We start from the raw sequence: 25,000 nt of genomic DNA, 5'->3' as shown, positions 1-25,000 counted from the left end.
TATATGAATACATAATTACCGTTATCATTCAAGAGATCTCCACAGAATCAAGTGCAATGGTGCTTAACCACTGCTTCTTACAAGCACACAAACAACAGCCCAACAGATCACCATGCTTGCATCCATAATCTGCCAAGCTGCACGGCAACACCACCTGATCTACGGCGCGCTTCCATAAAGGCTCCCCCACACCAGAGCGTTCGTCTGTCATCTCTCCTAACTACGGCGGCCTAGAGAGACCAATTGGCTCTTGGGTTGAACTTGCTAATCCGGTGATGAAGGAGCCGCCGGGGCCTCCAGACGCCAGGAGCTTTTTAGTCTGAGCTGAGCAGAGAAGAAGAGGCCATGTGTCTTAGGGAGCCCTCCTGACAGACACGTCGTTAGGACGGACAGGAAGGAATATCAAGAGATGAACCTGCAGCTGGAGGCTATGAGCTAGGAAACCACCTCGAATCAATCCTTGGTAGGATTCCCACGGCTTTCAGTGATCACCACCTCAGTCAAACGTTATGAGAGGATCCTATATGCGAGAGGGTAGGGGGGTTATGTATAGCATGGTGAACTCAAACTTACAACCAGAGGAAAACAACATGGATTCTTGTAGGGGTACATGTCTGGAACGAGAAGAGACCCAGATTCCCAGACTGTCTACCTCTGGTGATTAGGAATGTGTGACTGTTTCTGAAGCACATGCGGTCCCCTGGACTCCCAATGACCACGTCAGGGACCTAACGCAGGATTTACAGTGTCTGTTTTACAAACAGGGACAGTTCTAGGTAGCCGTGGATGGTCGGGCCGCGCTCACAACCCTGGTCCTCGGGAGTGCTGTGTTGTATGTTCTCGATGTTTCCCTGCTCCAACACAACTGATTCAAATGAACGGTTGTTATCAAGCTCTGGAGCCTGATAACAACTTGTTCATTTGAATTAGGTGTGTTGGAGCATTGAAATGTCTACTCGAGAACATACAGGATTGCGTAGCCCTGACGACCAGGGTTGAGGATCACTGTTTTAGGGCGTCTGTCACGTTCAGCAGACATCTTTCTACCAGGCTCTGCCGGTGACCTCACTTCCTGTATGTTCCTGACAGGCCTTCAACTGTGACTGAACCGCTGCTGGACCAGGGACAATGTTTAGGTTATGATAAGAGGTCGTTATCAAGGAGTGACAACAGTGTCATGATGTCAGACGTTCCACCGGGAGTGGAGAACTGCCTCAGCGTGTCTCTTCCGTGTGAAAACATCAAACTACTGACCAGAGGATGGACAGCGGTTTCTTTGTTGTTGAAAAAGCTAAACGGTTTAAATAAACAACAGTCTGTGGGGGTCATGAACACAGGAGACCACGATCAAAAGAGCATGCCGTTCTAGTGAATGAGAGCAGGGCAATTGACCTTTAGACAATAAAGATAAGCCATCCACACAAGATGGCCATTTTCACAGGGCTGTTCCCAGATATGAGCAGGGAGGTGAGCAGGTGCAGAACAAATACTTCAACAGGAAGGAGTCGCATGCGCAGGCTGGAGCAGGGCTTATCAACTCATCATTGTTCGTTGACAAGCGTTTTCCGTTTGGTTTCATGTATCATTTTACACTCTAAACGGTTAAAGAGTAATCATGAAAATCATTCACGTTTAAATCTAAATCTATTCGTAACCAAGATTAGTGTTGGGAAACACCACACCAGTTTAGGTTGATTTGATTCTTTCCTTCAGAGGACAGTCTTCAACAGACCAGCAGGGTCCTGGTCGCCACATGGAAACAAGGTTGTTGGGAGCATAATTAATTTTAATCAAATTATGGAATCGACAACGCTGGCCTCTCATCACGCATTCCCAGCTGGCTGGCATAGCAACACACAGGGCAGGCTCCACATCTCCCCCTCTGCCACTTTAATGAACAATCCTTAATTTAGGCATTCCTAGCCCACGATAGAGATGGTATGCCGATTTTCATAACAGGGGTCTGAGTGGTGTTTGTTTTGAGCATGAAAATGGGTGTGCCATCCATGAAAAAAGAAAATACAATTCCCATCCCGGGCGTAGCGCGTAACTGCGCACAGCGTGCAGAAAAGGGCTACGCACCTGCCTTTACATGAACAAAGTGAGCTCTCGCTTAGAAGCTTCACATTGAAAGGTCAACAGACCCATATCAATCACGATGATAAATTGACGCCGGGAGAGCTGTTCATCTCATAATATCGAACTGTCGACGCGTTGTGGACCGTCTTGCAGCACTAGCAATCCGTTTATAGGCCCATTTCCTCTTGGTATCCCCGGGTACACAATAAACTACAACCCACAGTTGCACCTGCTTCACTTTTTATTACCGTATTTTGCTAAGCTTGTGATCACAACACATTAATTTTTTAATCCACAGACAGACAGAACGGGTGGGGAGGATCTGCAATGCGTAGCCAACTAGCTCAGACGGTGTGCGCTCGTAGCGCAGTCTAACTATAACAGGCAACAGAAACCCAAAATAACAACCAGTCTGTGAACGCTTTTAGAAACTGTTAATTATTTTGGTCTTTACCTTAAATAACCTAGCTTCACAGTGGTGTTTATGGCATCTAGACAATACCTTACAAGCTCTGAGTTGTATAAAACCGCCAGTAAAGGCTATGGGATAGTTTTTCGGGCTCAATATATCTTATGAAATTAGGTTTCAGCACGATGTAATTGTTTAGAATATGATAAGAGTAGCCTAACCCTGACACCCGAAACAGATTTACAGAGACAACGGTTCATCCGTGGTTTTCTTGGCCCTGATACCGTTTCATGACAGTAATGTGTTCACTTGTGTAAATAAAAAATCACAGCGAATGTGAAAAAGAAACGATTAAATGTTTGACCTCAAATGCTGATACGTGAAATGTGTTTCTAGAACGTTGTGTTGTGCACTGACAAGAGACCGATACTTAGGAGCGCATCCGTCTGGGCTATAAAGCGAACCATCCCTTGTGGAGCAGGTTGAACTCAACATGCATCCCTTGCAGAACCCGTTCCAGCTCTGTTGTTCAAAAACAACGCCCCAATAATTGTTTTATTGTGAATTTCACGTATACGTCTTGTTCCTTGGTGATAAGGTTCGCCGGAGAAGAGACTTAGACGACAATTCTGTGAGATAAACCTTATCAAGAGCTTACCTTTGGCTGCCTCCACCGCACATAATAGTCCGAGGACTACTCCGACAACGGATGCAAAATGTTTATTCCCTCGGAACAGCATCCTGGTTTCGAATTCGAACACTTAAAAACAAAAACCTCCCTTTTCAATCCTTGTCGTTTTAATAAAATGCTTCTCTCTCAAGAAAAGAATCCAGAGGATGTATTTCGGTAACCGCGATAGTTCTAAGATGGCCGACGCCACCGCCGCTCCGCTAGTGCTATTCCCTTCAATCGCCGTTCTCTCTCGCAGTTTTGCGGCTGTATCCAACGGGACCTGCGGACAGTGACGTCAAAGCTGTTATTGTGGGAGTGCTTGCAGCTAGTTGAGCACAGACGGTTAAGCACAGACCGAGGGCCTAATATCTTGTGTTGTCGGTTTTAGTGACAGGGGCCAATTAGATGAGGGATCAGTAATGATTGACTCTTTTTTTTCTTGGAATTTAATAGTATTTAGTTTAATAATGAAGATCTCTATCTCTCTCCCTCTACCCGCCCGCCCCCCCCCCCCCCCCCACACACACACACACACACACAGTCAGTCTTTCATAACCTGTATTTTATCTTTTCTTCAACCATTGATGTTGAACCTGCTGCTGCTGTATGTGCAGTATCCTGCAGGTGAAAACAGCTCCATCAGCACATTTAGACCACATCTGTCCCCCAGTTACACTGGTGATGCTATAATTAACCATTGAAGACACACAAAGATAGGAAAGAAAGAAAGAGAAAGAATAAACAATTGAGAAACTTGATACTAAACTCATTTGTTAGGAGTATTCCAGGATCCACCCTGCAGAGCAGAACCTCACCTCCCTGCTGCCCGTAGCCAGCTCACCTGGGCAGCTGCTCACGTCTAATTACACCAAGACAACTCACCTGTGTGAGAATAGCCTGGGTCAGGGTCAGCGGGGCTGGGCTGGTGAGATCTGATCGATATCGCACCCTCAGCAGAAGAAAACTCCCTATGGAGGAAGAGGAAGTGATGCGATCAGATGAAGGGTATGACTGGGATGAGAATTAATCAGGGTGGGTAGGGGAGTTGGTCTTCACTGCGTTGTTTCTGCTGCTACACAGGACTGGGAACATCCAGAGAGATCGCTGCAGGTTTCACATCACAGTTCACGGTGGGTTCGTCAGTGGTTCAGGGTCTGCTATGTGATCGGTGGGACATCTCGATAGATAGAGACATGGATAGATGGATGGATAGATAGGTAGGGAGTCAGATGGCTGAGCGGTGAAGGAGTCGGGCTAGTAATCAGAAGGTTGCCGGATCGATTCCCCGCCGCGCCACATGATGTTGGGCAAGGCACTTCACCCTACTTGCCTCGGGGGGAATGTCCCTGTACTTACTGTAAGTCGCTCTGGATAAGAGCGTCTGCCAAATGACTAATGTAATGTAATGTAGATGGATGGATAGATGGATGGATAGATGGATGGATAGATGGATAGATGGATGGATAGATGGATGAATAGGCCCAGATGGATGGATAGGCCCAAATAATCATAATTATTTAGACCATTGTCAGCTGAGAGTTGTAGTTTAATCATCTCAACAGGAATTGACAGAAAGGCAGTACAGTACTGGTAAAGAACACAATTAACCCAACAGTCCATTATCTTGGTCAGTAGTCGAAACCGCAGTAAACAAAAGATGCTTGTTTTCCTTTGGCAAGACGGGGCCTGGCTGGTAGCGAGGCAGTGGCCTGCAGCCGGGTCACTGAACGGGCCGAGAGACAAAGGAAGGCTGTGGGGAGGCTTGGAGGGGTTCGTGTGAGACAGCAGCCGTCTGCAAGACGACACACACACGTGTCACTTCCTCCTCTGAGCCATGTCAGACGTGTCACTTCCTCCTCTGAGCCACGTCGGTCCCCCGCTGTGGCGGGTGGAGGTGACATCTCTCTTTATTAACAAGCCAGTTTGGGGAGGGAGGGTTTAGAGCAAATTTACAAGGTAGGTTCGGTGGTTGTCTGAATGGGCGCTGGGGGGGCTGAGGCGTGGGGGGTTAACTTACCCTCTATTTCCTTTTTTGTTCATGTGATATGGTCCTTTGATTCACTTTAATCTGGTGGACATTCAGGACTTTCCCTTCAATCCCACCCCACGACCACAGACAGGGATTTTAAGGATTAGATTGATCAATTTATTAGGGTGAGTAGAGGTCACGTGAGGTCCACAGTGTCTCTCCATCTCAATCTGCCTGCTCTCTCCACAGCAGCTTCTATTTCCACACCGCCCCAGGCCCCCAGATTCACGCCTGTCGGGAGATCATTCAGACTGTGACTCGGACATAGATGCAGGAAGTGTGGCTGGCCGTTCAGTCTTCTCTGCAGTCGTCGTGTGTCAGAAGGTTTCCATTACGGGGGCCTCAGAGGCACCAAGGCTGGCTGGTAATGAGTGTGTTTGAGACTTGACTTCAGGCGAGGCTGGGTTGGATCCTGCTGGGCGTGTGGCCACAGACAGAGCGTGAAGCGTCGTGTTATCGTGAAGGAATCAAAGCAGTTGTGACCATTAAGCAGCACGTTTCCTCTCCTCGTTACGATCGCCCCCCCCCCTTCCTTTGGGGGAACGGGCTCTCGTGTTGTCGTCTGCCGACTGGAGATGTCTCCGGTCGTGGCTTTGACTGGACGTGGGAGGTTAATGACTTGGTTCTGGTTATTTCTGTGACTGTTGGAATGGGGGATGTTATTTACAGGAAGCAGTAACATTTGCTCATGCATCTTGGGTGTTTCACATGGTACTCTGTGATTATCATAGTATATTAACCAACATGCTGTATATGCGAGAAACAGTTTTTTAAGAATATTAAGTAAGTAATGATCAACTATGAAGTGTGTGCTTGTTCTAAAATAATGCTTCAGAAGAGGGTTTTACTTAACTATCGTAATATAATTAATATTAGTCTGGTATATAAGATCATCAGTTTTGAGCAGAGCCATGAAATAAGTAAACATGTATTATTCATAATTCAACAGTTGCTTTGCCCAAAGGAACTACATATCTTGGAGAAATAAGTAGCACTCACGCGCACTCACACGCACACACACACACACACACGCGCACACACACTCAAGTTAATGCTCTTAAATATGAATACATTCATTCAGATGAATTTTTTCATCTTTCAAGTATTACCCATAACTTAACTCATAAGTATTTCAAGTATTGCCCATAACTTACCATTGGCTGTGATTAATTCAAAACACTCAGTCACTCAGTTTTATTGAGTATTATCACATACTGTAAAGTTCCATGAATATATTTTCAAAATCCTTGGCAAGGAACTGTTAAACTAAAGAAAGTTCAAAAACAATGTAATCAAATTATCCTCAAAGGAGATATTTCAGAAGTGGAGTTAAACAGATGTCTGGAAGACAGTGTGGCAGATAACAGAAGCCAAGCTGTCTATCTGATGGTTTCACCTGCAGTCTCATCCACGCCATTCTCAACAGGGACCATTTAAAAGATAGAAAAAGAAGATAGAAATGGTATTGATCCCTGAGGGGAAATGGCACAGTTACAGCAGCAGTGAAAAGAAATGCTAGGGGGGGGGGGCTGTCAATAACAAAAGCAGATAGAACCCTCTGGCACAGAACCCCTAGACTAGAACACTGATTCGGAACCGGAATCATACAAATACAACAATGCAAAAACACATCCATCCTGTGCGATTTCCTTCCCCCCTACTGTACTCTCCTCTAATCCACCTTTCAGCCACACCGCTTCTCAAGGTTGTTTCAGAATGAAAACCTCTATTCCCCGAGCCCTCTGAAGTACCCTGTAGTGTTTCTGTAAAAGCCTCAAAGATTCAGCGAACACCAGACGAGTTGCTCGACACAGAAAATTGCGAAGCTCTTTCTAAGATGGAAAATCTTTTAATCTTTCTATTTAGAAACCTGCCCCCCCCCCCCCCCCCACCCCACCCCATATTAATATAATTCTGTGTTGTGTCGCGCCATTTTGAAAGGAGACAAATGGGCAGATAAAGTACTTGACCCATGATTGGTAGAAAAGAACAAATGAGTTCTATGTTGGAGATTTGTTCTAATGCAGTGTGCAGTCTGAAACAATATAATGGCAACCAACTGTCTCCTGGTGCGTCCAGTCTATTGTGATCACTGCAGTGAGCCACAGAGCACTACAAGCCTAGCAGGAGGCTGGCTGCCTTGCACAGTTCCATTGTCTACCTATACTTCTCTTTCTCTCTTCTTTTTTCTATCTTTCTATCTTTCTTTCTCTTTCTCTTTCTCTTTCTCTTTCTCTTTCTCTTTCTCTTTCTCTTTCTCTTTCTCTTTCTCTTTCTCTTTCTCTCTCTCTCTCTCTCTCTCTCTCTCTCTCTCTCTCTCTCTCTCTCTCTCTCTCTCTCTCTCCCCTCTCTCTCTCTCTCTCTCTCTCTCTCTCTCTTTCAATGGGCACCTCAACCTCAGGCATCGGTTTCAAACACCACCAAGACCGTCTGTGACCAGATGCATGTTTCGTGAGGGGAATGTGTATGTCGTACCTACGTTCTAGAACTCTCCACATTCCGACTGTTGCATAGTCAGGACTCGGTCATGACATGCATGATGCCTAAATTCTACAGGCTGGAGCATGCACTTTCAGAATTCGTCTATATCTGATGTACTTAGATTTACATTTGACCTAGAATCTAGATCTAGCTTGATCCAACAAACGCTTTCATCCAAAGCACATATAAATTATGATTGTGCTTGGGGGTGAAGGGGAGGGAGAATTGTGCTTGGACGGCCTTAGCTTTCAATCCGTCCAGATGGGCACCATTTTGCGTCAGTGTGTGTGAGCTGTGTGCGAATGCCGTGTTCCTGAATCTCCTGGTTTAAAGACCCTGACCTTTGACCCCCCCTGGCCTTCACAGAAGGTGTCCTATACCGCGCTGTGGGGGGAGCTGAGGCGAGGTCCCAACAGGGGTCACACTCTCAACCCACTTGGTTTTATTGCTCTGAGGACCTGGCGGGGGGGCGGGGGGGGGGGGCTGGGGGGCGGGAATCAGACACGGCTGTCAGATACTTCCCATCAGTCATCTGTGATGATGGGAGCAGATTCTAGGGGGTGTCTGTCGCACTGACCCTGGAGATTAAGCTGGAGAAACTCCCTGCCCTGCAAAAACTCTACATCTCAGTGTGATAGCCTTGCTTTGATATTTTAAATCTATTCTGACTTGTTTCTAGTATAAATGGCTAATCTAGTGACTTGTCAAGTTACATTTTCTCAATGCACAAGTAGCCACGTTTACTTGTTTCAAGCATAAGTACGCTCAAAACGAATATTTTTGCACTTAAATGTTGTATAAAGTATATTCACATTTAGGTCTGAATATATTTGCTGTGATGGAGCTCCTCATGGGAAGACACACCCAACACACACACACACACACTTAACACCACACACACACAACACACACACACAACACACACACAAACAGAGCAATTAATTCAGCCAAAAAGCTCCAGGGATAAGTTTGCCCAGAGATCTGTCCCAGAGTCAAGTTAGCCTGTGATTGAGATCTGAGTCCCTCTAGTTAGACAAGGAGAAAAGCATCTGAGAGGAAGTGAACAATATGCTCCCTCGTTTCCCTTGAACTGAAGGCTCATGTGGTGAGTGGGTGAGGATTTAAAAAAAATGAGGATAATGTGGTTTTGGAAATAGGCCATCTTCCCCCAACTTCCTTCCTTTTTTCTGAGAGGGGGCAGGTTGAGGAGAGGACCTAGACTGCAGAGGGAGGGAGGGAGGGAGGGAGGGAGGGAGGGAGGGAGGGAGGGAGGGAGGGAGGGAGGGAGGGAGGGAGGGAGGGAGGGAGGGAGGGAGGGGAAAGGAGGAGTGTTGAGGGTTGGAGGTAGGGAGTTTTGAGTTCAGCATGATTCTAGAATATCTTGCTTTAGAATGGAGTTCTGGATCATTTTAGAATACTGTACATACGTTTTGGCTTCCCTATAGGGGACTAGAATATAGTTGTATTGCATATTCTAGAGTATCAAACACATAAGATTTAGGTTTGCTTCAATAACACATTTACCATTTGTTACGTGTGTAAATGCCCATCGTAAATTAACATTTTAGTTGTATGACCCTTTGACCTCACAGGATGAATCCAAGGAGATTGACATCGAAGCATTCTGTTTTCTGGAGGCTTGAAGGACATCATTCTGCTGTGTTCCTGCATATCTCCACACAACCTTTCAATTATTGATCCTGAGCTAGCGACATAGCATCTCCTCTCCTTCTCTGTCTCTGTCTCTCTCCTTCCTCCTCTCCCAACCCTGGGATATATATATATCTCTCTTTGTATCTCTCTATCCACTCTCTTTTTACTCTATCTCTCTTTCTCTCTCCTTCTCCCTCCCACAGCGTGCCGGTCTGCATGTTAAATTCCCGGCCCAGCGCAGAGCTGCTTGTTAACTGCAGTGTCAGCAGCGTGGCGGGTAGGTAATTCATACGATCCTGTCAGGAAGGCAGGAGGTGAAGGAACACTTCCCTCCCCCAACGATGAGCACCAGAGATATGAATCTCAGCCGAAAAGCGCGCTCACATCAATAATCCAGCACCTCTCATTCCTCCCTAAACACATCCTCACAATTTCACATTCGACAACCTGACAGGCGCCAAGCGCCTCAGTTTTCTTTGCATAGGCGCATATTCACGCGGTGCCAGCCGGTTAGAAACCAGACACAGATGAATGAAGCTGCCTCAAGGTGCTCTGACACAGCGTACGGGAAGTGATACAGAATTATAGGAGGTGGGTGGAGGAATTACAGTTTGAACGGGAGGTCGACGAGAAAAAGAAAAGGACCGAACACAAACCAGAAGAAATCACGTTCAGCCAACCATTAGAAAACCGTCTCGGAACACGGTTTCCTCAGCACCGGTCGGCTTCTTGTGCTGGATGGTCTGCTTCTCTCACAGCCATTTCCGTACGTTGCTTTGGATGCTGTTAATACGTCAACGTGTAAACAGAGCTATGGGAGGGGAGGGAGGCAGAGATGAGGTACAGAGGCTGTTTGTCGCGAGCCCCACGTCACTCCCACACCCACGCGGAGCAGACTGAGAGTGTGTTTTCAATGCCAGTCGTACACCAAGGATCCGTAAACAGGCGGCCTGTTCAGGGCTGTCATAACTCTCTCTCTGTGAGGCAGGGGATCTCAGAAGAAAACACACACACACACTTCTGCGTGCACGCTCACACACACTCACACATACATGAGCACACAAGCATGCACACACACATATGCATGAGCATGCACACACATTCATGCACAAATATGTACATCCACCCACACACACAGGCAGGCACATACACACACTACCCACAGACAACACACATACACACACTACCCACAGACAACACACATACACAACCGACACACACTACACACACACTACACACACACTACACACACACTACACACACACAATGCACACAGACACACCACAGCCTCGTCAACATGTCACAGAGACCTAGTGACTGAGTGGCAGTTGAAAATAGCCATTTACACGACCTCTTCCCAACATGCTTCCAGCTCCATTTCCCTTCCCTTGCGTCGGAGATAATTCTGTCCGGGGTATTTCAGGAATCTGTCTCAAGATAATCCTGGGACAGCTGCTTTAGATGCAGAGCCCCGCGCAGGGCTGCTGTTGAGTCATCGCATTGGAAAGGATGTTTAAAAAACGATTAGACCTACAATGAAACACCTCACACAATCCCGTGATGTGCATGGTATTGAAAGGTTGGGTCTGTGGAGCTATGTAGCCCAGCTGTGATTGTTACTTATCCCTGAGGTCGCCTGGGTCAGGGAAAGGTTCCAAACAGATGCAGACCCTTTGTGATTCACAGCGACAACTTTATCCCTCGTTGCCGTGGCAACGGGACTTCAGACTTCGGCGCAGGAAAGGGTAACTGTGACGTGTTGTCGTTGTTCTGTGTGTGTGTGTGTGTGTGTGTCTGTGTGTCTGTGTGTCTGTGTGTGTGTGAGGTGGATAAACGTAGAATTGTGGTGTTGTTGAAATTACTGAGCACTCAAGTGCTAAGGGGTCTATTCCATTTTCAAGCCAATAAACTCCATCTATCAAGTTTATAAATCAATACTTTTCATGCTGTGTAATGAAATGGCATGACTTGTCCAGAATTAAAATGGCTTTGAGCCACACCAAGGTCAACAGTCCTCCTGTCTGGCCAGGCAGACAGGCAGACAGACAGACAGACAGACAGACAGACAGGCAGGCAGGCAGGCAGGCAGGCAGGCAGGCAGGCAGGCAGGCCTTCCGGGTGTGATGGATCCGCCGGCTGCCAGACCCGGCTGAGTCATCCTGAACATTCCCAGAATGCAGCAGAAGCAGGACCCATCTCTGGCCTGGCTGCCCAGATCGTTCATCAAAAGGAGACAGAAGTCCACAAACAGGTCTGTGCTCACTCAGACGTCTCATCTCGTCTTATCTTACGTCAAAGCAGCTGCTCGATTAAATGTGTCCGAGGTGTTGAATATAAACTGAAATCTCAGGGCACAGGGGGCGGTTGTCATTTAAATAAAGTTGTGTTTCGCATGACGTACTGACAGCACCGAACGTTTTTGTCTCGGACCTGTCCTGATTGAAGTGTCAATGTTTTTTTCCTCAGCTCTCGGTTCAGAGAGAGGGGAAACGGCAGGGTAATGGATGCAGCTTTGAAGCCCAAAGACTGGAGTCACTTTCATCATACAATGCCAGAGAAACTGCTGGCTGAGTGTTTTGTTTTCTCCTCTCCTTGGGGAGAAACGTTATCACTTTAAGGTTGTCTTTTTGAAGTCCCTCCAAGGCCCGTCTTTCTAAGAGTGAGTTGCGACGAGAGAGGACACTCGAAGGACCAGGACAGACAGCGTTCAGAGTGTGCTTTCTAGAGGAAGTCTGGACACAAACACAAGCTCCCCTTAAACTCAATTTGCCTTCCGAGAAGTTGACACAAGCAGAGGAATTCACCATGAGATAACATGCTTCAAATTGTGGAGTGGGCAGCCCTGCAGCCCTGAATCATTCTTCACGAGGGGGGAAGTGGGTGTCATGTTGAGCTTTGGAGGCGCTGGTTCCACCAACTGTTCCCACGCGTGTTATTGTTGCAGTTTGATATGTTCCAAAGACAGTATCTGTGTTTTCTGGTCCCGATGGCCGACATCCATCACTCCGGCTGAAGCCTGTCAGTGCCGTGTGTGTGTGGTGTGTTTTCAGACTGTGAGGGGTTTCTTTGTTATCGCAGGCCGCTGGAGAGAGGGATATCAGAGCCTGTGTCCAGGAGGCTGGGGCTGTAACTGATAGTCTGTGTCCTATGTTCTGAACCAGCAGGTATTTATAAGCGCCCACATTAACTTACTGTATATTTAAACATGCAGGACGATGTTAGCAGTGTCTGGTTGACAGGGGAGAGAAGGCCTGCTGGTGTCTGGTGTTGTGGACGTTTATATCTCACAAAGGCCGTACACATAGACGCAGTCTATATATATTGTCGGTTTTCCATTTCTTTCCCTCTCTCTCATAACAACGTCAAATCATAATACTAACTCTGTATAAACAGTATTTTGTTCCAGACATTGGTCATATTCATTCATTTTCACATTCATATTGTTTCGTGTTTGTGTTTGTTTTAGTTCCTGTTATTATTTCTTTTTTTACTTTTTTTGCTTCAAATGCTGCAGTTTTGGTTAGAAAATTGCCCAATTTGACAGTCATGTAATTTGTCATTCACTATCAAATGGAACTGGCTGGGGACAAATGTGGATAATTAGCCAGAACACATCTTAATGTTTTGTTTTCAAAGGGACTTTCACAATCTTTTTTCGATCCGTTAATCTTGAACTGCCCATCCTAAGCCGTTCTCCCTGCTAAACATCTTACATTCGAACACACACTGGACCAAAAAACATCCTCCTTTCATCAACAGATTCAGCAGACACCCAGAAGGAAGTGAATTACCATTCCAAAGACAGCAGATGCCAACTCGGTTTGACCTCCCATCTAAACCTATTACATATCAGTATCCCCCACTTCAGTAAAACAGCATGGACTCCAGAGCTAAATGACTTCTCCACTCACTGTACTGTATCTCTCCCACGCACAACCATATCAGGCTACCTTCAGAAGCTGCAGAACTGGATGACGGATGGAGTTCATCTCCTCAATCCGTGGGCGGAATCAAGTGAAAAGCCTGTGGGTGGACGAGAATGCTGATAACTTCTGCAGATTCTGGCCGTCAGGCTGTAGGACGGTAACCTTGCGAGACAGCTGGATTTGCGAGATCATGACCATGCGGATATCCATCTTGCCAAGCTACAACGCATTTGTTTGTGCCAAAACCACAGTGGATTGGACCAATCAGCGTCTGACAAACTACTGATAACTATGGGCAATGGATGAAGTTAGCCAGTGATGGATGGTGATAGACAGATGGTTCATCCAATCACCTGCCAAGTAATCTTTGAAAGTGCCTGCCCTTTTCCAAACCGTTACGAGGATGACTTCTCAGATGGTTATGTATAACAAACCATCTGGCGAGTCAGGTCAACATGATGTTACAAACTAGAGATAAGCATGGCAGTGAGACTGTGTCAGTCAAGAAAATGTGGGATTGTGGGTCTGTGCTGATACGTAGGCTGAAAGTTACACTTTACATTGTATTCAAATCTACCACCATCCCATTGACGATAAGAAGGTAGGCCTACTGTACCTATTTAACAGATGCTTTTGACACAAAGGTTTGGGATTTTAGCCTTCGTGATTTACATTTACATTTAGTCATTTAGCAGACGCTTTTCTCCAAAGCGACGTACAAATTGTGCATGTAGAAAGTGCAGCAGAAGCTCTAGGATCAGAGGTGCTGAGTTCTAACAGTGCTTCAGTGGCCAGAGTCAAGGATCCTTCTGTATTTACTAGACAAGTCGCACAGCAGTGCAGCAACAGTGCAGCAATATCCACAACCTATCATGAAGTGCAACGTCAAACAGGTTTGACCAGAATGTTGAGTCAGAATCTTTTTCAGAAGACAGAGAATGTTGCTCAGGCTGGAAAACACGCCGTGGCCTTCTCCCGTTACCGTGGGTACAGTTTTAACCTGCTACATCTTGTTTGCCTCGCCAAAGAGAATCCCCGAAGGACTGAAATGTCAGATTTCCCAAGAGGCAACAGTAATGTCCCACGTTCCCATGGAGATCTGGAACAGATCGTTCTCCCAGAGCAGGTTTTGTCGTGTCAGCAGCCTCAGTCTGCCTCGGGATATAATTACTCCACATATTAAAACTACTGTTGAGTGGATTCTCCTGTTAAGCACCCCATCATGCCTGAACAATGGCCAGCAGCCACAAGCAAACAACGCCACGCTGAGCTATGTCCTCGCTTGACATGTTAGCACATTGATAACCAAGCTTTAACCTGGGGGCCTTACTCAAGCAAAGATAAACGCTGTTCCTGGGTGGGAGGAAAAGCAATTAACTCTCCTTTAAACTTCCTTTCAAACTCATAGATCATCTGTAATGATTAACGCCAATATGCATATGCCTATATGGGGTGTAGGATGGATTTAGTCATTGATATATTCATACAATATTCATATTCATTCATACAATTCCCACAGAAGAGATTTCCTGCATAAATCGTCAGTGCTCTGAGTGAGTGAGTGATTGAGTGAGAGAGTGAGTGAGTGATGAAGTGAGTGAGCGAGTGAGTGAGAGTGAGTAAGTGAGACACTAAGTGAGTCACTTGCAGTAAAAGAGAGAGTTCAGGACTCAGACAAATCTGTGGAGATTACAGAGCCAGACTAAACAGGACTAACACAGAGCAACAAGGCGGTGATACAAAAACTGGGCAGTAAAACATGTATAAAAAAGAAAATGGCTCTAGTTGCCTTTAGTTGAAAGAAATACGAGCAGAGGTAATCTATTAGTCATGAGGCTTAGAGTAGGCACTGTGCGTCTGGCCGGCTTTGTGTTGAGGTGTGAGTAACTGGGCTGTGTCACACTGTTTGCTGTGTGTCCCCAAGCAGCATGTCCTCCCAAGCTTTGTTTAATGATGTGGAGTCAGGCTGGACAGTATGTAGGTGTGAGGCTAACCTCACTAACTGTGATTCATTCATTCGTTTCCTTTTTCACTCACCTCACCTACCCATTATGTGTTTACCCACTAACTCTATCGCTCCCCTTGTCAATGTTTCAGTAATACACTCAAAAATGAGATCGATGACAGTTATTGTTGTACAGAAAAGTGTCCCCTTTTTTGTGAAACTACTCTAACACACCCATTTTGGTTTCAGACACGACAGAGGAGGAGAGAGCTCACAAATCCCCTGTTAAAAACGAACTACGTGTTGTTTCTGCTGTTCCTGTGATACAGAAGAGTCAAACAACATTTCAGACCAAACAAGGTTTTAAATATTATCACCTCGCTGGGAAAACATTGATTCATTTTAGGGTGGTGTGAAAACACCACCTGACTCTCCCTCCAGCTCTGCCTCTGAAGACTCCCTGGTCATTAAGTATTGATGCGTTTTGCCAGCAGCCTTGGTAACTGCTGTGAAGTTCTGAGGATGGCTCACGCTCTGGTATCTCCCTGCTAAATACAGATTGTAGATGGGCAGTTTAAGAAGCTAATTCCAGATCCAGGGTACTCGACCATGTTGAGGCTGAAGGTTGGGATTGTGTTGACTGGATATGAGTGCTTACTGCCTGGTCAGGTTGATATGACCTCACCCCACATCAACTTCAAATCTACCACCATCCCTTTGACGATAAGAAGGTAGGCCTACTGCACCCATTTAACAGATGCTTTTGACATACAGGTTTGGGATTTGAGCCTTCGTGATTTACATTTACATTTAGTAGACGCTCTTATCCAGAGCGACTTACAGTAAGTATAGTTCCTCCCGAGGCAAGTAGGGTGATGTGCCTTGCCCAAGGACACAATGTCATTTGGCACAGCGGGGAACCGATCCGGCAACCTTCTGATTACAAGTCCGACTCCCTCACCGCTCAGCCATCTGACCCTCTCATGTCAGTATGTGTGTTCACTAGCTGACATGCTGTCCAGTACTGGGACACGCTGTTCCAGAACTGATAGCCGAGGGCAGTTATCGTCTGGTTGGGACACAGAGAGGGTGTTTAGACGGTTCGGACACACGGTGGGTGTTGTGATGATCGCGGTGCTGGCCTGGTGGCTGGGTCTGAGAAAGCTCATCGTGGGTTTAAAATGTCATTCTGTGTAGCACAATGTCATTCTCCTCCTATCCACCTCTCCTTTTGATACATTTTATTTTTGGAAAGGTTGGAAAAAAAGGTTTGTATCATTGATAGTGATAGTACTTGATGAGGACTCTACTGTACTCTGCTCTACTCTGTTACATGCTTCTATGTTCTCATCTTCACACTCATCCTCTCTCCTTTCACTTCCTTTCACGTGTGAAAGAGTTTCATATGTGTCTATGCCAGCATTTCACATATGCAGATGTGAGTTTTCAGTAGTATGAATGTGTGTTAACGTTTCATATGTGAATGTGTTTTATGTGTTTGTGTAAAAACGTTCTGAATAATTTCCTAAACGGCCCTTCATAGCTTTCTACAGCCGTACAGTCTACTTGACTTGGATTGTCAGCAACCACTTCAATGCCAGTGATCTGAAAGAGGTAGTGATGCACGACCATAAACAAATATAAATAAAATCAGCAACAGCTGGTGTTTAATTCCCAAGAACAGTTCGCTCCAAATCGCAGTATTCCAACGCACCTGTGAAGGATAGCGGATGGAAGCAGAACAGATGTTCGTCACTTCTCAGGAGAGTAACATGCCGTTGGTTCTCAAATTGATGACCACGTAGCACCGCTGACTGTACCGCTGACAGAGTGATGGTTAACCTTAAGAGGCTCCGACTATTTATTGAATTTACTTTATGAAAATTGACAGCGGCGTTCATATTTGTTGTATAACGGAATGACACATAAAGAAGCCTCATAACATTGGTTTTAACTGTTGTGGTAGGCTACTGAGCACGTGTTGATCCAAAAGTGTGTAATTTAACTGACTGTCTCGCAGCAACATGGCGGTAGATCTACTGGCCCTTCCAGAAAAGCACCCCAAATAACGATGCGGATGGAACAGACTCAGACTCAAATTGAATCATGTCAGACATAAAAAAGGCAAGTGGAATGGTTTCACAATGCAGAATATCAGGTTAAAGGTATGATGGTCAGAGCCAGCGAGACTGATTAAAATGCACACCAAACCACATTCTTTTTCACATCTTAAATAGCAACACTAGGCCTATTTCAGTCTCATAGCATGTTGTAGAGGGCATGTACTTAGTATGGTTTTGATGCACAGGAGAAATCCCATGTTTTCCTGGTTCTTTAGATGTTTATTATGAACTTTCCCTTCTGGGTAACCCCTAATAAGCTTCTCGTTCCATTTTCAAAACGACTTGCATCAATAGGCCTATTCGATGAGATGTCATATTTTCCAGGTTAATAACCACATTTAGCTTAGGTCTATGAAAAGCTCCATAGTTTGGGGTGAAACAACAGCTTGTGATGGCACGATTTCTAACTTAACTAAATTATTCACTGCGGCATCAACCACGGTTGATTTCATGAGAAAACAATGCGATGAAATAGAAGGCTCCTAAATAAAAAATACTAAATAAACTTAGTTTAGTGTTTTAAATTCCTTTAATGGTTCAGTTGGTATAGAATTTGGAAGCATTTAGTCAATACATGGTCAGCAGCCATACAGAAACATCCAACTAATCAGTTTCAACTGAGAAAAATACAAAGGCAACACAAAGAACGGAAGAGGGGTAGCTTGGCAACGACAAGTCATCACATTGAAAGATACACATCTGTAGGCAAAATTAACAGCATGCTGAAGATTGGCTTGGTAGCGGTTTTAACAGATGTATCCATAAGCGGTGACATTCACTCGCTAACACACACATGCAGGCTGTAGCTACAGACCAGTCTGAAAGTCCTACTGTAAGACACATTTGATGCAGTTTTTTGTCTTTTAATCAAAAATCAAATGAATGCATAGACAAATCAGGTTTAAGAATGTTTTCAAACAAAAGTAAGCATGAAAGACAAACCTTTGTCGTGACGGACAGTGTAACCTGCGGACGATGCTGAAATCTGCGAGGACATTAGATTTAAGAAAATGACAGCCAACAGATTGACACTGTACACAAGAAAGTTCATCCCTATAAAATGTTTTTTTTTAAAGAACCAGTGCTTCCACATATTTTTTGAATGTACAAGCAATGGTCATTGTGGCAAGGATTTCACTCTACACTTTACTTAAATGTACACTGTAAACCACAAGGTAGACATGCTTGGTTTCAAAACATTAAGTTACAATTATTTAAGTTAACCGAGTTAACAAAATGTACTTACACACATTAAATATCGAGCACATTCCTACCGCAAAAAAAGTCTAAAAGTCTGATTGAAACAAAATGAAAATGACAGAATTGAACAATTCCAGTTTAAAATCGATAAAAACAGAAGACAATTTGACCACATCGTGTTTCCTGCACTAGGAGTTGCTGATGAGAATGGAGGGAGACGTTACTAAAACGTTTCTATAGCGTGTATACTAAACGGTCTTAAAAGATCCACACATTTTTTTTATCTCCCTTTGACATCGACACATGATTTAAAGTCAAGAGCTAAGCTCATTGATCTAAAGAAAGGAATTTTGTTCCATGGCTCTACACAGATCTAGTTAAGCGTTTGCATGGTTGATTGCTTAGTGTGTGAATCAGAAACAGAGCGTTCTTGAATACTACATTTCTTTTGTTTACAATATTCTCTTGACAGTCAAGACAGGAGTATTTTGATGAAGAGTTTAGGAGTCGTCTCAATAAGTAATAAATTAGACTACAGGGTGTGACTCAACACACACCCTTTAAATCATAATGTTACACTTTCATCTTACAGATAAAAATACTAAGAATAAACACAGTTGGCACAATCAATTCATTGTTGTATTTTCCCCCAATATCTGTACAATAAAAAAAGTAATTTTTCTTTTTCCCGAACAACCCAAATAGCTTGTTTATTTGGGAAAAGAATGTGGTACTTCTGTGTTTGTGAGCTAGTGTCCTTGAAAGTTGAATAAACTTGTCCCTTAAGGGTAGCAGAGATACAGCCTTACAGCCTTTTAGTTTAAAATGAAGCAGCAAAACGTACAGTTGGTTTGACAGTACATGAAAACCGTTTTACACATGTTCTGACTGAACCGCTCAAACACCCGGTGTTAAGCTACAAGATAAACAAACTTGCCCAAAAAAATAAAAGTAAACAGCTAAATGTTTTCATCTTCCCGCAAAGTGATCAGTTAGGGTTAGAGTTCTCCTTACACATCTTTTCTACGCTTGACCGAACACACTGCCCTCAACATCTGCTCCACCCATGACCAACCAGAGACACGCTCGCAAAACAAAACTGCCCCATAAAGAACAAGACATAAAACTAAGCCAAAAAACGTTTCCTTTTACACAATATATGTGTTTCCATCAGCTTGCTTCACATCCAAGTCCTTGACCCACGGTAGCAAACGCAGGGTTTACTGAGGGCGATGCTCTGGGGCTGGGGGAGGAGAGAGGGGTGAGGGGGCAGGGGGTGGGAGGGGTGATGGTGAAGGTAACCAGGTAGGAAGGTTACCTCCCTCGTACCCTCACCTCTCTCATCCTCCTCCAATCAGAGCTGCCCGGATCTTCTCTGCAAACAGTGCTGTGTCGGTTGGGTTAGGGTGGACTGCGGGGGGGGGGGGGGGGGGGGGGGGGGGGGGGGGTGGAGGGGGGGGCCAGGGTCACTGTCTCCTGTCTTCGGCCTCTGAGCGTGAGAAAGCCATCACCACGTCTTCCGCACCTGCAAGAGATATGTCGTCAAGGCACTGTTAAGGCATTGTCATCATCGTAAAGATGGCCGTGAAACACTTTCAACTGTCGAGCAATTCTAGGTGTGAGCTAATGCTAGCCTTCCGACATTGTAACCAGACGCTACAGGTTGAACACCAGTCATTGTGTCTCAATAAACAGACTCCATCCCTCTACTTGGGGAGAATAATCAGTCTATGGTGGGAAAAAAAAACTCCCAGGAAACGCTGTCTTTTATAACATCTAATTCACCAACAGAACCATTTCCGTTGGCAACCCTTTAAACACAGCTTTTCAACCCAATGCGTTTTCTCCACCTGTGGCGCTAAACCACAGCCCGTCACCACGGAAACCGAAAAGAGAGATCCCATGTGGAGCGGCATGCTGTCAGCACTCTCCTGTCCACTGTGGTTGGGTTAGGGTTAGGGTTAGGGTTAGGGTTAGGGTTAGGGTTCGGGTTCGGGTTAGGGTTAGGGTTAGGGTTCCTGTCCACTGTGGTTGGGTTAGGGTTAGGGTTAGGGTTAGGGTTCCTGTCCACTGTGGTTGGGTTAGGGTTAGGGTTAGGGTTAGGGTTCCTGTCCACTGTGGTTGGGTTAGGGTTAGGGTTAGGGTTAGGGTTAGGGTTAGGGTTCCTGTCCACTGTGGTTGTTTCTGCCCCGATAAGAGCACAGGCCGCCTCCAACAATTCAATCCCTGTTTCTGTTCCGACACGGACCGTCGGAGACGTAGAATGCCTGCAGAGGAAAGAGCTTAGCTCCAGCTAGCATACAGCACCTTGGCAAGCTATAGTCACTGATTTAAAAAGGTAGAATCGTGTACAGGAGGATAACAAAAACAGGCATGCTGTCAGCACTCTCCTGTCCTGCCCCGATAAGAGCACAGGCCGCCTCCAACAATTCAATCCCTGTTTCTGTTCCGACACGGACCGTCGGAGACGTAGAATGCCTGCAGAGGAAAGAGCTTAGCTCCAGCTAGCATACAGCACCTTGGCAAGCTATAGTCACTGATTTAAAAAGGTAGAATCGTGTACAGGAGGATAACAAAAACAAAACGACACACATGCACTTCTGCGGTTCACGAGTTGAAGCTGTTAACTAGCATACCCCCAACTCCCGGGTGATTACTATAGAGATGAAACTGCCACATGGTTGATTCATATCACAGGGAACTAACAACCAATGGATCAGGACTTCGATGATAATAGTTAAACACACTGTCGTTAACTGTTATCTTTTATTCTCATTGCAGTTCAGGAGGTCGACTTTCAGGACGCTTCAGAATTCAACGTTGATGCAGTCTAAACTCTGGGATAGTCAGCTATCCAGTCTTTCACATGAGTTCGTTCAAATCATTCTTCCTTAAACCATGACTCAACCCAACCCCAAGTCTGGTCACCGCCACACCCCGTTGTACAAACACAGCCCGCTCATAATGAATGAATCTTCTGTGTGTCGTGGTATGCCAATGTCTCATGTTCAAAAATAAATGTAACAGGCTTTTGGAAATCGTTTTTTAATGTAGAATGAGTTCTATCCACTCCATCTGATGATTGTAGGCTTCACTACAAACTGACATAAGGGTGGGAAGCAGTTAGACCAAAAAATCACACTGTCATGCCTGAAACCACAACAAGACGGCTGTGAAGCTGGCAATTGGCGGTAATAACTATAAAAATTGTAGTTAAACAGCTGGGAACAAGCCTGTGAATTGCCAGTCCATTTTGCTAACCCGACAAGAATAAAAACGAAATTATTATCTGTGACCAGAGAGGAAAATCGACAGCTAAGTGCAAAGTATTTGTTCTCACAACCCCTCCCGCTCATTTCCCGAGTGTTTTCAGCATATCATCAACACCAATTTCCACACCTTCGGCACAGGGCGAGGCGCGTTTGTAACGGCGTCTCATACTCTCACACCTCGTCTATAAAAAGCTTTTTTCTTCCACCTAGACTGGCTGCTTATGAGAAGTGATTATTACGGAGGGTAGGAGAGTAGGCCACAGACGGCGCATCCGACATCTTTCTGGCTCAAAGGGCGGACCCTCTCCAGAACACACCGCGTTAAGACATCCAAGCATAGATGGTGTTTGGCAACCTCTAAAAAGGGGATAATTAGGATGTTTCTATGGTGCTTTCAGGTCAGCAAAAGCTTAATAAGCAGCTAGGAGGAGGGGGGGGGGGGAGAGAGAGGTTTTTAATATGGGCCGTCTTCCTCTCCCTCCATCTCTCTCCCTTTCAAGTACCGCTATCCCCTGAGAGCTCATCGGCCTACCAAATGAGGATCTGGAGAACACACAAAACTGGTAGAGCCATCAACTGGCACAGCATGAAAAGCTTGGGGAAAGATGACAAACACAGACTAGGAAAACGAACCAGATAAGTTGGGTCCCTCCACCTCCTCTCCCTGCCAATGCATCAATTTTACACCCTGAATGAGAGAAATCAATACACACTGCACATGGTACAGCGAAGGTCACAGGGATGATAATATTAAATCAAAGTATTAATAATCCTAATATTGTCTCTCATAATATCACTGGTAATGCGCCAATACAGGCTAGCCTTTCATCCCTGATCCATCTTGCGGTTAAGTAAGGGAGTTTGTCCTTGCGTAATGGTCACATCTAGTGAAGTCACACAGAATCTTTCTGTGTGACTTCACTAGATGTGACCAATATCTGTGCCTCAATATCAGGACTGCAAGTGATGACCCTGGAAGGGATAATGCCATCTAGCCACAAGGCCAGGTGATAACCCTGGAAGGGATAATACTATCTAGCCACAAGGCCAGGTGATAACCCTGGAAGGGATAATACCATCTAGCCACAAAGCCAGGTGATAACCCTGGAAGGGATAATGCCATCTAGCCACAAGGCCAGGTGATAACCCTGAAAGGGATATTACCATCTAGTCACAAAGCCAGGTGTTAACCCTGGAGGGGATCATGCCATCTAGCCACAAGGCCAGGTGATAAACCTGGAAGGGATAATGCCATCCAGTCACAAGGCCTGGTGATAACCCTGGAAGGGATAATACCATCTAGCCACAAGACCAGGTGACAACCCTGGAAGGGATAATGCTATCCAGCCACAAGGCCAGGTGATAACCCTGGAAGGGATAATGCCATCCAGCCACAAGGCCAGGTGATAACCCTGGAAGGGATAATGCCATCTAGCCACAAGGCCAGGTGATAACCCTGAAAGGGATATTACCATCTAGTCACAAAGCCAGGTGTTAACCCTGGAGGGGATCATGCCATCTAGCCACAAGGCCAGGTGATAAACCTGGAAGGGATAATGCCATCCAGTCACAAGGCCTGGTGATAACCCTGGAAGGGATAATACCATCTAGCCACAAGGCCAGGTGATAACCCTGGAAGGGATAATGCCATCTAGCCACAAGGCCAGGTGATAACCCTGAAAGGGATATTACCATCTAGTCACAAAGCCAGGTGTTAACCCTGGAGGGGATCATGCCATCTAGCCACAAGGTCAGGTGATAAACCTGGAAGGGATAATGCCATCCAGTCACAAGGCCTGGTGATAACCCTGGAAGGGATAATACCATCTAGCCACAAGACCAGGTGACAACCCTGGAAGGGATAATGCTATCCAGCCACAAGGCCAGGTGATAACCCTGGAAGGGATAATGCCATCCAGCCACAAGGCCAGGTGATAACCCTGGAAGGGATAATGCCATCCAGCCACAAGGCAAGGTGATAACCCTGGAAGGGATAATGCCATCTAGCCACAAGGCCAATCGATGAGAGCCCTGAGGCTCCGGGTCCACCCAGTCTCAGGGCAGATCTGCTGCACACGGGGCACAGAACTAACAGCTTCCATCAGCCAAATGCTTGGAAAATATGCAAGAGGCTAGTAGATTTTCTGCACTCACCAGCTCGAAAAAACTATGCTAATCTACTAAGTGGTTGGTCAAATTTGATTATTCACTTGCCATTTTGGCTGGTGGACAAAAAAGTTCATTTGGCATCCTGGCTGCACATGAGCATCTGACCACTCAGCCACACCCTGACACACACACACACATTCTGACACACACCCACCTTCTACATGTCACCAGCCAAAGCTGGTAGAAACGTCAGGCATCTCTCAGAGCCGTTGCCTAGCGACCGTCAAAATCAGATTGCATCATCACCCGGCCGGCTGCAACAGCCTATGAAGAAACAAGCTGCTGTATCTCATCACCCCACCTCCCTCTCTCGTTACGTTTCACAACGCCTTCCTGCCTGCATGCATCGCCACCTTAGTTTGTGTTGTAATATCTGCTCCGGGACCTGAATTACATAAATTCCCTGCACGTGTTCACATTGTGTGTGTGAGGAAGAAACGATTGTTGATCTTTTTCTTCCTCAGAAGGATAGAACCTTATCCTTTGTATTTCCCTTTAATACTTAATGAGCTTGATGATTATATTAATATCACACAGCTGGTAGGCTTATCAAAAGGAATATAATCCATACTGATATTTTGGGTATTGTGATATAGATTTCCTGTTAAGACCATTTCCACTCTTTCACTTCTACTCCCTCCCTCCCTCCCTCCCTCCGTGTTTCATAAGAGCACAGTGAAAATGCTACACATGTTGGCCTGATGATGCAATCACTAATCATCCAGAATTGACAGCACACATCAGAGAGAATCCCAATAAGGGAGGGATCGAACGGGCACAATCCCCAGGGGTGTTCCCCTCCTCCATACCGCCATTTTGAAAGGAAGCTTTCATTACCCAGCAGCGGGGTGAGGAGATGTTATTTACTGCTGTATGGAGGAGGTGACCTCCCGGAGGAAATGAGGTTCCTCTGGGTGTGGAGAGAACACACCCAGCACTCCCTCTGCAGACTCAGAGGGGAGATGGTCCTCGAGAGATCCAGCTCTGAACCCAGGCTGAGCGGGAGGGAGGGACGGAAGGAAAGAGGGAGAGAGAGGGAGA

General features: G+C 45.7%; 2 protein-coding genes across 5 annotated transcripts in view; both read right to left on the bottom strand.

The window, feature by feature from the left end:
• The window catches only part of clstn1 (calsyntenin 1), a 35,008-nt gene extending 31,551 nt beyond the window's left edge, over positions 1 to 3,457 (bottom strand). For 2 of the 4 annotated variants that reach the window (XM_047040967.1, XM_047040966.1), the window contains exon 1: positions 3,147 to 3,456. In XM_047040967.1, coding sequence (XP_046896923.1) covers positions 3,147 to 3,228 — 82 coding nt within the window. In that variant the 5' untranslated portion in view covers positions 3,229 to 3,456. Of the gene's footprint in view, positions 1 to 3,146 lie in introns of all 4 variants that reach the window. The other 2 variants (XM_047040964.1, XM_047040968.1) reach the window with 2 other exon arrangements.
• A 14,371-nt stretch (positions 3,458 to 17,828) lies between these two features.
• The window catches only part of ctnnbip1 (catenin, beta interacting protein 1), a 24,777-nt gene continuing 17,605 nt past the window's right edge, over positions 17,829 to 25,000 (bottom strand). Inside the window, exon 5 of the mRNA XM_047040002.1 lies at positions 17,829 to 20,043. Coding sequence (XP_046895958.1) covers positions 19,985 to 20,043 — 59 coding nt within the window. The 3' untranslated portion in view covers positions 17,829 to 19,984. The remainder of the gene's footprint in view (positions 20,044 to 25,000) is intronic.

This window comes from Hypomesus transpacificus, chromosome 18 (genome assembly GCF_021917145.1).
Source record: "Hypomesus transpacificus isolate Combined female chromosome 18, fHypTra1, whole genome shotgun sequence".
Classification (NCBI taxonomy): domain Eukaryota; kingdom Metazoa; phylum Chordata; class Actinopteri; order Osmeriformes; family Osmeridae; genus Hypomesus; species Hypomesus transpacificus.
The sequence above is the reverse complement of the archived record's forward strand: the minus strand, read 5'-3'. Positions and strand labels throughout refer to the sequence as shown.